Source organism: Talpa occidentalis, unplaced genomic scaffold (genome assembly GCF_014898055.3).
Source record: "Talpa occidentalis isolate TD23 unplaced genomic scaffold, MPIMG_talOcc4v2.1 talOcc4.10, whole genome shotgun sequence".
Lineage (NCBI taxonomy): Eukaryota > Metazoa > Chordata > Mammalia > Eulipotyphla > Talpidae > Talpa > Talpa occidentalis.
The window spans coordinates 83,307,917-83,322,480 of record NW_023600993.1 but is presented as its reverse complement, the minus strand read 5'-3'; the positions used below and the strand labels follow the sequence as shown (position 1 = coordinate 83,322,480).

The 14,564-nt window shown below is 39.3% G+C and overlaps 2 protein-coding genes across 8 annotated transcripts in view; one reads left to right on the top strand and one right to left on the bottom strand.

The window, feature by feature from the left end:
* TTI1 (TELO2 interacting protein 1) overlaps window positions 1-7,925 on the bottom strand; it is a 42,421-nt gene extending 34,496 nt beyond the window's left edge. For all 5 annotated transcript variants that reach the window (XR_005122217.2, XM_037495275.2, XM_037495291.2 and 2 more), the window contains exon 1: window positions 7,887-7,925. The gene's annotated coding sequence lies outside the window, so the exon portion shown is untranslated. The remainder of the gene's footprint in view (window positions 1-7,886) is intronic.
* Window positions 7,926-8,008: 83 nt separating this feature from the next.
* RPRD1B (regulation of nuclear pre-mRNA domain containing 1B) overlaps window positions 8,009-14,564 on the top strand; it is a 62,896-nt gene continuing 56,340 nt past the window's right edge. For 2 of the 3 annotated variants that reach the window (XM_037495248.2, XM_037495257.2), the window contains exons 1-2: window positions 8,009-8,579; window positions 13,100-13,229. In XM_037495248.2, coding sequence (XP_037351145.1) covers window positions 8,429-8,579; window positions 13,100-13,229 — 281 coding nt within the window. In that variant the 5' untranslated portion in view covers window positions 8,009-8,428. The remainder of the gene's footprint in view (window positions 8,580-13,099; window positions 13,230-14,564) is intronic. The other variant, XM_037495265.2, reaches the window with a different exon arrangement.

The following is a 14,564-nucleotide window of genomic DNA, read 5'->3' as shown; positions in this document are numbered from 1 at the left end:
GTCTCCAGACACTGCCAAATATCCTGTGAAGGGCAAAAAATCACCCTTGAATGAGAACCAGTGATAGAGTCAACATAATCCCATCCAATCAAAATCCAGTAGGATTTTTGTAGAAAGTAACATGATTGATTCCAAATTTGATACATTTAAACTCCTAACACAGCAAGAAGCACACATCCAAGAAGAGTGGCTGCAATTGTGGCAGTGTAAATTCTAACACTATCTGATTTCAAGATTTACTGAAAGGTACAATAATTAAAGGTAGCATGCTACTGGCATAAAGAAGGAAAAAGAGATTAATGGAATGGAATAGAGTCTACAAACAGCCCCCACAATATAATAGAATCCAGATATTGACTCTCATATCTGACCAATGAGATACCAGCATTAACTAGGGGAAAGAAAGGTCTTTGCAATTAAGTGTTGGCTATCCATATAGCAGAAAAAAGTCTTGATTCCCTCTCACACCAGATGTAAGTGAGAAATATAAAACAATGAAGCTTTCTGAAGAAAACAGAGAACATCTTTGTAATCTTGAAGTAGCAATGATTTCTTAAGCAGCAAACAAAAAAGGGCTAGCCATTAAAAAAAAGGATAAGTAGGACTACATTAAAATTAAGAAACACTTTTCATCAAGACACTATTAAGAGTGAAAAGACAAGGCATAAAGTGAGAAAAGTTATTTGCTATATATCTGACAAAACATTCATATCTATAAAGGATTTTTTCATAAATTATGAAGGGAAAAAAACCAACAGAAACATGTGGTAAAAGACTTCAAAAGACATATCACGAGAGGCTATCCAAGTGGTCAATAAACATATGAAAATATATTCAACATCATAAGTCAGGAAAATGCAGTTAAAAAACATAACAAAATAGCATTATACACTTGCTAGAAGGCCAAACTGAAAAGTAAACAAAGAAACAAGCCTAGGTGTTGGCAAGGATATTAAGCAACTAGAATTCTCAGTGCTGATTACAATGTCAATTGGTACAACTACTTTGGAAAACCCTTTGGCAATAACCATTACTTTAAAGGTAACATATGTTGCCCTGTGATAATAATTCCACTGCTTGATATACACATACCTAACAGAAATACATACATAAATTTACCGAAAGATGTATTCTGGAATACATTAGCCCACAACTGCCCCCAAAGAGAAATTCCTGAATGCCCATCTCCAGGAGAATGGATTACTTGTGGTATTCTCTCAGTGGGATACTGTGCAGATGAAGATTTACCACAATCAGAGATCTTTAAAAGAATGGGCCATAGGCTTAAAAATATATAAGTCAGTTTTCTGGTTTAGGTAAGGAAGGCAGTATAACTGCTACCCTGATCTGACTATAAAAGGCAATCATATAACTTTATGGGATGATCATGAAATTACACTTGTGTGACAATACATCAATTACAGAAGGAATTGTTTAGAGAGGTAAAGTCTTATGAGTCCTAGATCCTATTCCTATAAAATGCAACCCTGATTATTAAAAGTGGTGTTGCAAAGTTTGATGTTTATATAATTGATAGCAACGGGAATTCTGGCCCAGAAGGTAGTACTGGGATGAGGCATTCAAAACAAGTTGATTTTCTGGGTGAGTGGAAAAAACCACCCGGAGTTCAACTATGGCAGGCAGTATAGGACTAAATCCAAGCCTGGATAACCAAATCCTGACTTCTAATGGCCATCTAAACCTTCCCAAGTTGTATGTACCCCTTCTGTGGAAAATAGGCCCTGAAGAGGTAAAGGGAGAGATTTGAATTCAGATATAGCACGTGAGTGAACCCATCTCCCCTGGCAGCTCCTTCTTCCCCATTCCACTTCCTTCTGCCTTGTCATAAAAATCTCTGGGTCACAGAGTACAGGTGGTGAAGACAAATGAGACCACTGGCATAGCACAGGCTGTGATACTTTATTATAATAGACACTTAAAGAATAAGATGGTAGATCATTAGGTACTCACTATATCAACAATCAAGTAATAAACCAAAAGTAGAGGGGGGGGGAAGTGCAAATGGAATCTGGAAAAAGAACAAACACCAACAAGGAGGTATTCACGGAGGGAGAAGGATTTGTGTGGAGGTGAGGGATGACACACTTGAGGCTGTGTGGGAAGGCTGCTCAAGGTAAAATTCCTGTCACAAGCAAAGGCCACAAGGGAGAGAAGTCATAGTCCCTCATAAAGTCAGGGACAAGGCTGGTGCCAAAGCAGCTTCATGGCAAGTGCGTCGTGCCTCACAGAGGGTGACATTCCCATGAGGTAACTTGCTGGGACCTTTGTATTTGCTGCTCAGTCATATATCCACATGGCTCCTTCTCACACATCTTTCAGGACTATGCTTAAATGTTGATTCTGCAGCCTACTCTGATCACCCCTATCTAAAAGTGCAATCCACCCTCACGCCTTCCCACTTGGCGCTCCCTATCTTTTTTCCTCTCTTAAATTTTCCTCCATAGCATTTAGTACCACCCATCAAACCAGACTGTCTACCTATTTATTTATTGTTCCTCTCCCCTCATTAGAATATAGGCTCTATGAGAGCAGTGATATTTAACAGGCTTATTTTGTTGCTCTCGCATAGAGCAGGCATTCAAGAAATGCTTGCTGAATCAACAGCTATGCATAGTCCAAAGTCGGGTTCTCTCATTGGGAGAGTGTTGATATCAGTGACTTAGCTGGATTCTGGATAAGTTATCCCTTAGGGGAAGTTATTTCTAAAGGTAGTTGATTTCCTCTACCGTGTGAGGATCTTGCTAGACTCATTCTCAGGTGCAATCAGAGTTCTAGATCTTGGCTATACTCCAGTCATGTTATAGGTTATTCCTAGGATATGAACAGAATAAGTATGAAAATGTGAATCTGACAATCTGGGTTCTAGTTTTAGCTCTAGAAGTATCTGGTTAGAACTTTAAATCTGTTTCTTCAATTGATAAACTTGGTGATAAGACAGTCTCCAAAACTTCTAATTCTGAATAAACAGCTTATTCTGGGTTTAGAGCCCAGAAGAGAAGTTCAAACATAAGAACTGCTAACGCAAGCTCTTGAATAGAAGAGAATTAGTATTTGTTGGGGGGAAAAAATGACACATCAGGCAATGTGTAGATATTTTTGTAGATAAACTCTGTGTGCACAAGCTAAGTAACAAAAGGCACAGAGATGTTAAGTGATACCCTAGGTCACAGAACAAGCAGTGTCAGACCTAGAATTCATCTCAGCTTGTCTGACTCCAAAGGCTTTTTCCACTCCACTAGAAGTTCCCAACCTGACTGATTATAGTCAGCCAAAGGGAACAACATAAGTACAGATTATTGAGCCCCACACCAGATCTACCAGATTTACTGACTCAGAATCTATATGTGGTGAAAGGCAGGGAAATAGGTATTCTTGCAATCTTGCAAACCAGTATTCTTGCAAAGTCAGTCTAATGCCACTCAGGTGTGAGAATCCTGTACTGTACATACCACATATACTGTCTTCTGAAGAACAGGAGTAAGGTGATTAAAAACATACTTGTTCAATAATCCACCTGGCAGTAAAGTTAAGAATATGCTGGAAGTCTACTGTCTTGGATTAAAATGGCTGGTTTATTTGTCTGTCTCCCTAAGCAAATGGTATCTTTTTTCAGTGTTGCAGCTTTACTTTTGGTTTCCCCAGCATCTGGTACAGTGTCTGCCAAGTAGTTCCCACTCATAGTTTGTTTAATAAATGAGCACAAGAAGCTGGATAAACATTAAACCTTCAGCATACTCCGAAGTTTTGTCGCTTCCTGTTTATTCTTCCCGATATCTAGAAATGTTTCCTTAGTATATATAATGTGTCCTATACTATGCTAACTTCTAGAAGAGGGGCAGGAGATACAAAGTTCTCTGGAGAATATCTCCCTGCAAAGGGGAGAGTGCTGCAGAACATTAAGTATACAAAATAGAAGGAGGAGAGGAATTAAGGAGACTTTCCAGAAATCACTCTAGATTCATTTAGAGTTATCGTTTATAGCTGTCCTCTATAGAACGCTTGAGAAAGTGACTTGTGTTATACTATAGTTGCTGCACCCCCCACCAAATTCTTTCAATTTCTTGAAGAAACAAATTTAAAAGAAGTGATATCAGACAGAGTGGATTTCCCAACCACAACAGACTCAAACTAGAAATCAGTAACAGAGGTAACAGAAAAAAAAAAAAAACCAAACAAACCTGTAAAACACCTGGAAACTAAAAACGTATTTCTAAATAATCCACAGAAATAAGAGGAAATTTCAAGGAAAAAAAATACATGGAAATGAATGAAAATGAAAATACAACATATCAAAATATGAGGGACACAGCTGTAGTTAAGCCAAGAGGGAAATTCCTAGTACTAAATACACATATTAGAAAAGGGGAAAAGTCTCAAGTTAATAATCTAAACTTCCCACCTCAAGGACCCAGCAAAAGACAAAATAAATCCAAAGTAAGCAGAGGGGAGAAAATAATGTAGAAATCAATAAAACTGAAAACAAAAAAAAAAAAAAAAGAGAAAAATCAATGAAACAAAGAACTGATTTTCTTTGGACAAACTTCTAGCATGGACAAACTTCTAGCAAGATTGATGTGAGAGAGCGAGAGGCAGTGTGCACACACGTGTGCATACACCAATACTAGTAAGAAATGAGATAGGGCTACAGACTTTAGAATATATGTAAATTTCACAACCTAGAGGAAACAGTAAATTCTTCAAGAAACACGAACTGCTACAATTCACATAATATGAAAAAGCTCATTTGAATAGCTTAATAACTCCTATAAACTCAAATTTGTCCATTTAAAATTATCCCTCTCCCACCAAAAAGAGAGAAGAAAGAACTCTCCAGGCTCAGATGGTTTCAGTGGGGCTTCCATCAAACATTTAAAGAAGAATCAACACTAACTCTACATAACTTTGTAGAAAAAGAGGAGGAAACACTTTCCAATCCATTTACTGAAGCTAGTACGGCTAATACGAAAAACCAAACCATACGCGAAACCTACACGCTAATTTCTCTCATGAATACAGATGCAAAATTCTCAACCAAATATCAGGAAATATAAAAGTAGCATTTATTCCAATGATACAGGTGGGCCCAATATTTAAGTCAATCCATGTAATTAATATAACAGGCTAAAGAAAAATCACATGATTACACCATCCTCAGTTTTCAAACCTCTAAATGTTGAAATGTGCTAGACCTCAAGTCCTTTTCTTTTTACATCTATTCCCCCTATGACACCGGATCCCTTCCTTGAATTCCAGACTCATAAACCTACTTGCTGATGAGACAACTCTGCTTGGAATGGCATTTACAATTGGACATATTCAAATCTAAACTGCTCTTAGTCTCCAGATCAGCAATTTCCACAATTCAGTAAATGAAAACATTTTTATGGCTGCTTAGGCTAAAAGTCTTGGGGTCATATAAATATTTATATTTCTTTTGTGCTTCTTATGTAACTTGTCACCAAGTCCTGTTACCTCTTTTCTCTAAAATATCCCTTGAACCTGACCTTTTCTCATCACCTCTAACCTGATATGAGTAACAGCTGTCCAAGTGGTCTTCTGCTTCTACTCTTGCATCCTTACAATACACTACTTAGCCACAGTGCTGCTCCTTTTCTCAAAATCATCCAAAGTAATCTCATTTCATACAGAGTAACATTCAAAGTCCTCACTACTGTCTATAAATCCCCATGTGACGTGGTCACGTACTACTTTTCTGAGTTCATTTCCAGCCTTCTGGTTATTATCACTACAGCTTTTTTGTTTTCCTTGTTCTTCAAAAATATCAACAACCATCTGTCCTGAGGATTTTGCACACGGCTTCCCATTTGCCTGGAACAATACTCTACCACAAAAATATATGGTGTTCTTTCATTTTTTTCAGGGTTCTGATCAAATGTCGCTGTATCAGAGAGGCCTTCTTTGACCAGCATGTGTAACAGACTATCTGCTACGCATGCATTCCTCATCCCCTTTACCCTCCTTGCTTTTTTTTTTTTTTAAAGATTTATTTATTTATGTATACAAGCACTGGGTACAGTCAGAAGTGCAGAAGGGTGAGAGAATTCACCAGAGCCAGAGCAGGGAGCAGAACAGACAGACTGATGAAATTCACTGCTGAGGGGAGCAGCAGGTGTGGCAGAAGAGGTCTGCGTGCCAAGTGGGACCCTCACCGGTGGCCGGGGATCGAACAGGCACTGCAGAGGCTGCAGGCAGCTTCACAGCCCAGCGCTCAACCGCTGCACCACCGGGGAGCCCCAGCCCTCCTTGCTTTTTATTTAAGGCATGCATCACTTTCTGACTCATTTTATACTTGCATATGTTTCTCTACTTTCCCCTATAAAAGGCAAGCCTCCAAGGACATGGACTCTGTTTGCTTAGAATCTGTCTCTGGAGTGAAGAATTTGGGGCCAGACATCATATAACCTTGATTTGAATCCTGGCTCTGTCATTTCTAACTATATCTCAGTAACCATGGACAGGTTAGCCACCATGTTTTATGTTTTCTGATCGATCAAATAATGATAACAATCCCCATGCAATAGGATTGTTGTAAGGATTAAATAACAAATTCATAAACTAAAACCACAATACATAAAAAATAATGTGTTTAATACACAGTAACTTGCTATATAAAGTACTTGCTCAGTAGATTATATGTCAATGACAAAGTTCTGAGAAATGGGCACTAGGAGGACTTTGTTGTGTGAATGTCATGAGTGTAACTTACATGTCATGGAATGTACTTCCCAGACCTAGGTGGTAAGTTATTTATAGGGATTACTGTTGCATTACATGTGGTACATGACTGTATGGTGACAGAAAGGTGATCTAAAGCTGGACTCAAATCCTTAGGTTATAATTATGATTAGACATTGACTGTGATTTTGAGCCGTTCACCTCTTTTGTGTTAATCTACTCAAATAGCTATAAATTGCCTGCTATGGTAAAAGAGGCCAGTTAAGATGCAGTCCTCCCCTCCAATCTTAGTTATGTGATCTTGTGTAGGTCACTTAACCTCTCTGAGCCTGTTTCCTTATTTGCCAAAAGGGAATAACACAACACACATCTCACAGCTTTGTTACAGGATTATATGATTTACTATGTGAAAACCTGTCTAGCTCATTATGATGATTTTAGTCTGGAGGAGAGGTGAACTAGTATGTTGTGCACTAAGACCCAAAACAGGCTCCTAAACCCCCTGCCCTGTAACACTAATTGGAGTCTGCCAACAACTGGGAAGTGCTTATGTCTGTATGCCCCTATGTCACTCCCACATTAGTTAGAATGGCAAATTTTCTCTGCTGGTTTGATAAACTGGAAGTTGAAACTCAAAAAAAAAAAAAAAAAATTGGCTAAGGGATCAGAGTCGCAAATAGTGTTTCTTAAAGGAGGTCAGTGGACTTATAGGGAGGGTGAGATAACAGTCAGCTAGATCCCCCCCCCCATAAGGTAAAGGAAACACAGAATTCCCTGAAAGAAGCAACCAAAGAACCACCCAGAGTACAAATGTGTGTTTCATGGAGGTGTTGTCGCAAACTAAAGATCAGAAATGGACATTAACGGGCGAACCTGGAGGCCAAGAGGGGGCCCACCAGGTGAGAAGGGGGACGTTACCTTTGGATAAAGAACTGCAAAGGCAAGGCGTGAAAAGGGCACGTGGGCAGCTTGGCAGAATCCTAAAGCAGCTTTGGGGAGGTGGCTCTAGATCATGTATGGATTAAGAGTGCGATCTGGGGCCTGCCAGGTGAGGGAGGAAGCTCCCCACCTCCATACCCGGCTCATGAGCTCTCCGTCTGTGTCCCCTCAAGACCCCACTCTAAGGGCCCCGGGTTACTGGGCTCCCTCTTCACTCCCGCCACTCTTACCTCGTCTTCCAGTCTTTCCCTCACAGTCCCGCCTCCTCCTCCCTGCCGGAAGTGACGCACTAACTAGTGCGCCGTACCGCGCCAGAAAGGTTCTGCAGGAGCGGGAGAAAGGATTCCAGGAGACTTACTGCGCCGGCGTGCCGGCGCGAGCGGTCAAAGCGCCTTCCGGAGACCGCCGAACTGCGCTCATTTCCCAGTGTGTAGCTTTCGAAGTGCCCTGAGCGAGGCTCAGGGAGGCCGCCGCCACTGGAGGGTATTTTTTCTACAGCTCTGGTACCTCCCAGTGGTCTGCTACTCCGGTCCTTGCCCTTTGACCTCGCTCTCGCGGCGGGGTGAGAGGTCGGTGGCCATCTTGTGGCGGCGGCGCGGGCGGCTGTTACTGCGGAGACCCATCCCCTCCCCCCGGGGCCCCCCTCCCGACGGCCTGACAGTCAGTAAGGAGTCCCTCGGGCCGTCTGGTGAGGCCTCGGCCTCGTGCCGTCGCTCTTCCCGCCGCACTGGGTGGCTCAGGCCGTTCCTTGCAGGGCTTTACCGCCGCCACCATGTCCTCCTTCTCCGAGTCGGCGCTGGAAAAGAAGCTCTCGGAGCTGAGCAACTCTCAGCAGAGCGTGCAGACCCTGTCCCTGTGGCTCATCCACCACCGCAAGCACGCGGGACCCATCGTCTCGGTGTGGCACCGTGAACTTCGCAAAGGTAAACAACCCCCATCCCACCCTCTTGGACCGTCCTCGGAGTTTTGCTCTCCTCCACCCACTCTCCTGTCCCTTCTAGCTTCTTAAGGGAGCCTTGCTTTCCAGACTCGGGAATCTGATTGCTTTTGTGAGGTTGGAAACAGTGTTTCCCACTTCTTGGAGAAGGCAACAGAAGCTAGGAAAGCTTTAAGGTACTTCTTGTCTGAGGTTCCTCAGGTCAGGGCTGGGGCGCACAGACTTCAGTACACCCAGCCATTTTCCTCCTGACTTCCTGATGCCTATGACCACTATCGTCTTGGTAGCATTCAGCGCCTTCTGGAGAGTACTGGCCCTAACCTGTTGTGTGCCGTGGGGATTTGGCGTAAGAGCCAGTGGACTGGAGTAAGACTCTAGCCACTTAACAGCTGAGTGATACTGGGCAAGTTTCTTCATTTCTCTGCCTCTGTTTTCTGATGTGTTAAATGAGGACAATGATGTTTGCCACTTACAGAACCTCTATTCTGTGCCAGTGACTATGCTAAGACCTTTGCAAGCAGGCACTCTTCAGAACTCCCCTTGAAACGAGTAGTTACTTTATAAATTTTAGAGCGGTAAAGAGGCCCCACACCTGCAATTGACTTCTCAAGCTCCTCTTCTCATACAACTTTCATTGATTGTAGACCGTGCACAGAATATGGCAGGATACAAGCTCATCCTGCTGCATGTGCCAGGCCCTGAATTGGGCCCTGGATTGGGCGTTTGTTAGCACGTTGACTTCAGAGACCAGCTGCCTTCAATTTAAGACTGGTTTTGCCATTTAACCATGCCATTTTGACATTTTGCCATCTTACTCCACTTCAATGACTGTCCCTCTGTTATCTGTAACAAAGAAATGATGATAATTGATATTTCCTCTGCCTTCATCATATACCTGGTACAGTACTGATGTCTTTATTTATGTTGTCATTTTTCAAATTCTCAGAGCCCTTGGTGTAGGAACTTCATAGAGGAGGAAAAACTGGCTCAAACAGGTTGTGGTGAGGAGTAAACAGGGTAATCCACATGGTGTCAGGCACAGTATAGACATTCAGTAAATCATGGGGAGATGGGAACACTGATTATACAGCTTAAGGCACGGGCGTTTGCCTTCAAGTTGCTTAACTGATGGGGAAAGGTGGGCACCTGCACATGTCTGAAATCCAAGTGAGTTCCATAGCAAAAAGCTGAGGAAATGAAGCTTAGTGCTGCTTTGGACAGCCTGTATGCGGTAGGCCTTTTACTTAGCATGGGAAGGAACTTTGCTATGGGGATGTCATCTTTTTTTTAGGAATAAGGTGTTTATTCCTTATTTTAAGGGATAAGGAATAACAGATGAGGAAACTAAAGTGGCTAAGTGGAATTTTCAGGCCCTCAGAACTGGTGAGTCTCAGACTACATCAGTCTGGCAAATACCAACATGCAGTCTTCTTTTAGGAGACCCAGTTCTGACCCTCTAGAAGAGACTGCTAATAAAGTTACAGATTAAGTGCTTTGTTCGGGATCATTACAACCGAGACATGAACCGAGAGCTCTCTGATGCTGCTGGAACTTGTTCTTCCAAGTACCCAGTGCCTCAGCGCACTTAATACATGAAGGTGATCATCTGACTCCAACTAAACTTGGAGTACTTTTGTTTATTAGAATGAATCACTGCTATGCACCCTGCCCTATACCATTGTAACATTTATTTAATTTTTACTAGTTACATCTTTTTTTTACTAGATTGTGTTTTGTGGAAGAAACTAGGCCTTTTTCTCTGTAACACAGCATTTGATGTGGTGCCTATTACACAGTTAAAAATTATTTTAGGAATCAAATTGTGGTCTGATATTTTCATGGTCCCTAGAGCCTGTGTAGTATAACTTTCTGTGATGGTTGAAATGTTTTATATGGCCCAACAAGGTGGGCCACTGCCATGAGCAGTTGAAATGTGTGACTAAGGAACAAAAGTTTTAAGTAAATGCAATTGAAAATTCAGTTCCCAAATTTTGCTAGCCACAATTTAAGTGTTCACTAGCGACTGTATGCGTCGCTGCCCTATTGTACAGTGTAGATTTAGAGGATACTCTTCCAAGCATCAATATATATCTTCATAATACTCAGGTTTCCTTCATGAATTGAAAATGCTCCCATGCTAACATGGAGAAAGATTTTGTGCCCTGATGTTTGTGTCAACTAGCCCTTTAGTTTCTAGACTGCCCAAGTTTTTAAAAGTGGACATTTCTATCTGTGGTCAAGTCATTTCCCTATTTTAGATATTTACAGATGGCTGACTTGCCTTCAAGGTATTTACAGCAAAATCTAGTTTTTTTGCTTACAGATTATTCTTCTTGATCTGTTATTCAGTTTCTATTTTCAAAGGAGTAATTCTTAATTTTTCTCTTTGGGCTCTATTTTAGGTAAACCTTTTCCCCTTTATGGATCAGTTTGGTGTAAAAAGCTCTTGGATGAACATTTTTTAGTAGTTTTAAAAAATGTTTTATCTATTATAAGATAAATAGCCCTTTTTTCAAAATTACTTTTCTGGATGTCAAAACCAGCCAGACAAGTGAAAATTTTTCATCAGCTAGTTATTTAAACTTTACTCAATTAACTATTTCAAACAGTTTGGAATTGGCATAAGTGGAGGGTGAAAGGATTTATTTTATCATAGTGGAAAGACATCTGAATAAATGAGTTGTCACCAAGGGCTAGAGTGTAGGGCATATGTATTGTGTGCATTATGACTATATTCAAGTGCTCTAGGCTTTTGTCATAGCACCTATACATACATGGTGCTGATGTCCACTATTCAGATGCTGGGTATGGATGGGTACATTTTATCTTAAATAAGTCCTCATTGACAGGTTTGAGGATGATGTAAATGTATTGATGTTGTGGATAGTAAAACCATGGCTCTTTAGCCCCTTACCTATGGTGTTTATAATACTGAAAAATGTACCACGTTTTATAGAAATGTCAAAATTGATTTTTTTACAAAATGGATTTTCGGTTTTTTGAACAAAGTATATGGAACTTGTAAAACTTAAGTTGATCAGATTTTCTTTTTTACTTTTGAAAGGTGTACTAACTTTTTTGGCATTATAGACTTGGTAGTTTTCCTTATCATAAAATCTCAGAACAAGATTTGCTTTAAAAAAAAAACCCATAAAGCCTTTTGCTAAAAAGATAAACTTGTAGCAGGAGTATAGAATACTGTAACTATTGACACTTTATTCTGCTTTTGAGTAATAATTAGAAAAGATAAAGATAGTTCCAAGTTTTCAATATTCTCATCAGTTGGCCATCTAAACTAGGTTATTAACAAAAGGTTTATGCAGTTCCAGATAGTCATATTTAATTTTATGAGCACTTTGAGTTGTCATTTTAAGCTATAATGTGCTTTAACAATTTTGTTTTTTAACTTGATTTATTCTTCTGTAGCTGCATTTTAAAATGTCAGATCTTATGCCTGCTGTGTTAGAATTTATACGTGCTGTGTGGATTGCAAAAGAAACAAGTGGTTTCTGAAAGGAATAGAGCAAACATTGGTTATATTCAGGTGTGTAAGGTTGACATAGGTCCTACTTGAATTTTTAAGTACTTTAGTAGTGGAAAAAATTAAGTGTTTTGAGCTATTTGATTATGTTCTTATTTATTTCCTAAAGAAAACTGGGACCAAAAATGGTAGTGATGTAACATTATGGTTTATAAGTTATGTGCATGGAAGCCAGGAAATTCAGTAATGTTCCCCCAAGCAACTTTAACTTACACATACTGCATGAGGTTTTTATGGTTTAATATGTGACCATATAGAGTAATAGGAAATACTACTTTTAGTATGTATAAGAGAGAAGAATTATGGTTTTTGTGGTAGCCATAATTTTACATATCCAGATTTCAGACGTGTAAATTTTCAGTAATAAAGTAGCACTAATGTATATTTGTATTTGAGCTAAATATCCATTTGGTACATCTAGAGATTCCTCTGCATTGTAGAATTAGTGTTATTGATTAATTATGACTATTGAAATGTTCGAAGAGAAATTTCAGTTGAGGAGCATAAATTGCAAGAATCTGTTTTAAAGTTGAAATCTAACTCAAGTCTGTCTTTCTGCAGTTTTTGATAATTACCAGTGAGTTAGAAATGTTCATCTTTGCAATAGAATAAATAAAAATAATGGATTTAACAGGTCTTCTTGAGAATATTAACTTTATCCTTTAGGAATTTTCTTTGGATTATCTTCATTTTTACTGTCAATTAATTACTCTAATTAAAATAACACAGAAATGAAGATGGCCCATTCTTGTTTTTGTTTTTTTCCACCTAAAGTTGTTCTCAAACCTGTTTTGTTGGAGGCCTACAAAAGTTCTTTAGGTTGTTTGTTCAAACATATAGCAGTCTTGTCCTCAAGTAGGTAATGCTTGTCTTAATGTTCTTTAGGAGTAGCTGAGGGCAAAAGAATTATGAATTGAGAATTTCCTTGGTGTAAGTTAAATTATGTTCTTTTCTTTTTTCCCCAGCCAAATCAAATAGAAAGCTTACTTTTCTGTACTTAGCGAATGATGTCATCCAAAACAGTAAAAGGAAAGGACCTGAATTCACTAGAGAATTTGAATCTGTCCTTGTGGATGCTTTTTCTCATGTTGCCAGGTATGTTGTCTTTTTTTTTTTTTTTTTCCTTTTCATTTTATTTTGTTTTTAAATGCATTGCCTTTTCCTCCTTTTTTGTTCTTTTTCCTTTTCTGTGATAGCTTTTGCAAATTGAATTTGCACTTGTCAGAGGTGTATTTTACAGTGTGTTGCATAGGCCAAATTACGGTTTTATGTATTGCTGGGCCTTAAGAACCATTGCTGGGCCTTAACATATGTAAACCTTTTGCTACCTTAAAGGGATTCTGTTTAGTATTTTAAGCATATCTTTACCCCTCATTTATTGACTTCATTTCTTGAATATGGTATTTTCCTTGACTTGACTGAGTTGTCCCATTAGTTTATGGTAAAAATCAAAGCTAATAGTTCAAGGAAACCTTCCAGTAACAATGCCTTAAGAGCAAGAAATTAGTTGCTTTGCCTTCATTTTTACTTCTTTCTGGATGTCTAGATATCTAATTTACTAAAAATAGTAGTCGTAGCTGCAGAGATAGTAATTAGTAGTGTGGAAAGTAGGTATTTGCTCTGGGTATATCATCTTAAGTCTCTGTCACCATTGTGTTTTGTGACAGACGACTGGAACATAGAGTGCGCTTGTAGCTAATATCACAAAAAGCATACATTTGATTAAAAGTAGACTAAATCATTTTTATTCATTTAGAAACAACCAGATTTTCTATAGATACAAGTTAGTTGCCCAGAGGAGCAAAGAAAAACTATTTTTCATCAGAATATTACTAAGTAAACATATAAAAGTAAAAATCCTTGCGAAAGGATAATGAGAAAGGGAATAAGGAACCAGGCAGGTTAAACACAAATTGTTCTAGGGTCTAAAGTAGTGTCAGGACCTACACAAATTGTTCTAGTATCAGGACCTCTATGTGAAAAATAAGTCTAGCATTCCATGAAAGATTGGAAAAGGTTGAAGAAATAAAATGAGAAATCCAAAAAAAGGGGACATCTAAACTCTAGAGATGGAAATGGGATTTTTGTTTGTCAGCTACATTTATTGACGTTTTCTTTTGATGAACATGGACACTGAAAAAGCTGACTGTGTTATTACTTAGAAAAATACTGTCTTTGTAAACTTGGAACAGATTTCTAGAGAACTAACTGAAACTGGAGAGTGGCACTTTCTCATCTTGAGATTTAGTTCAGTTCTTAAACTTTGGATCCTGTTTGGGTATTACATACAGCATCCCCATGTATCTAAGCTCCCTCCCTCACCATTATTAGAACAGAATATCCACCAGCCACTTTTCAGTCCTAACTCACCTCATCGATGGTTAAGAAATGCTCTTATCATGGTTTTTCTGTAGCCAATTGATGTACAGA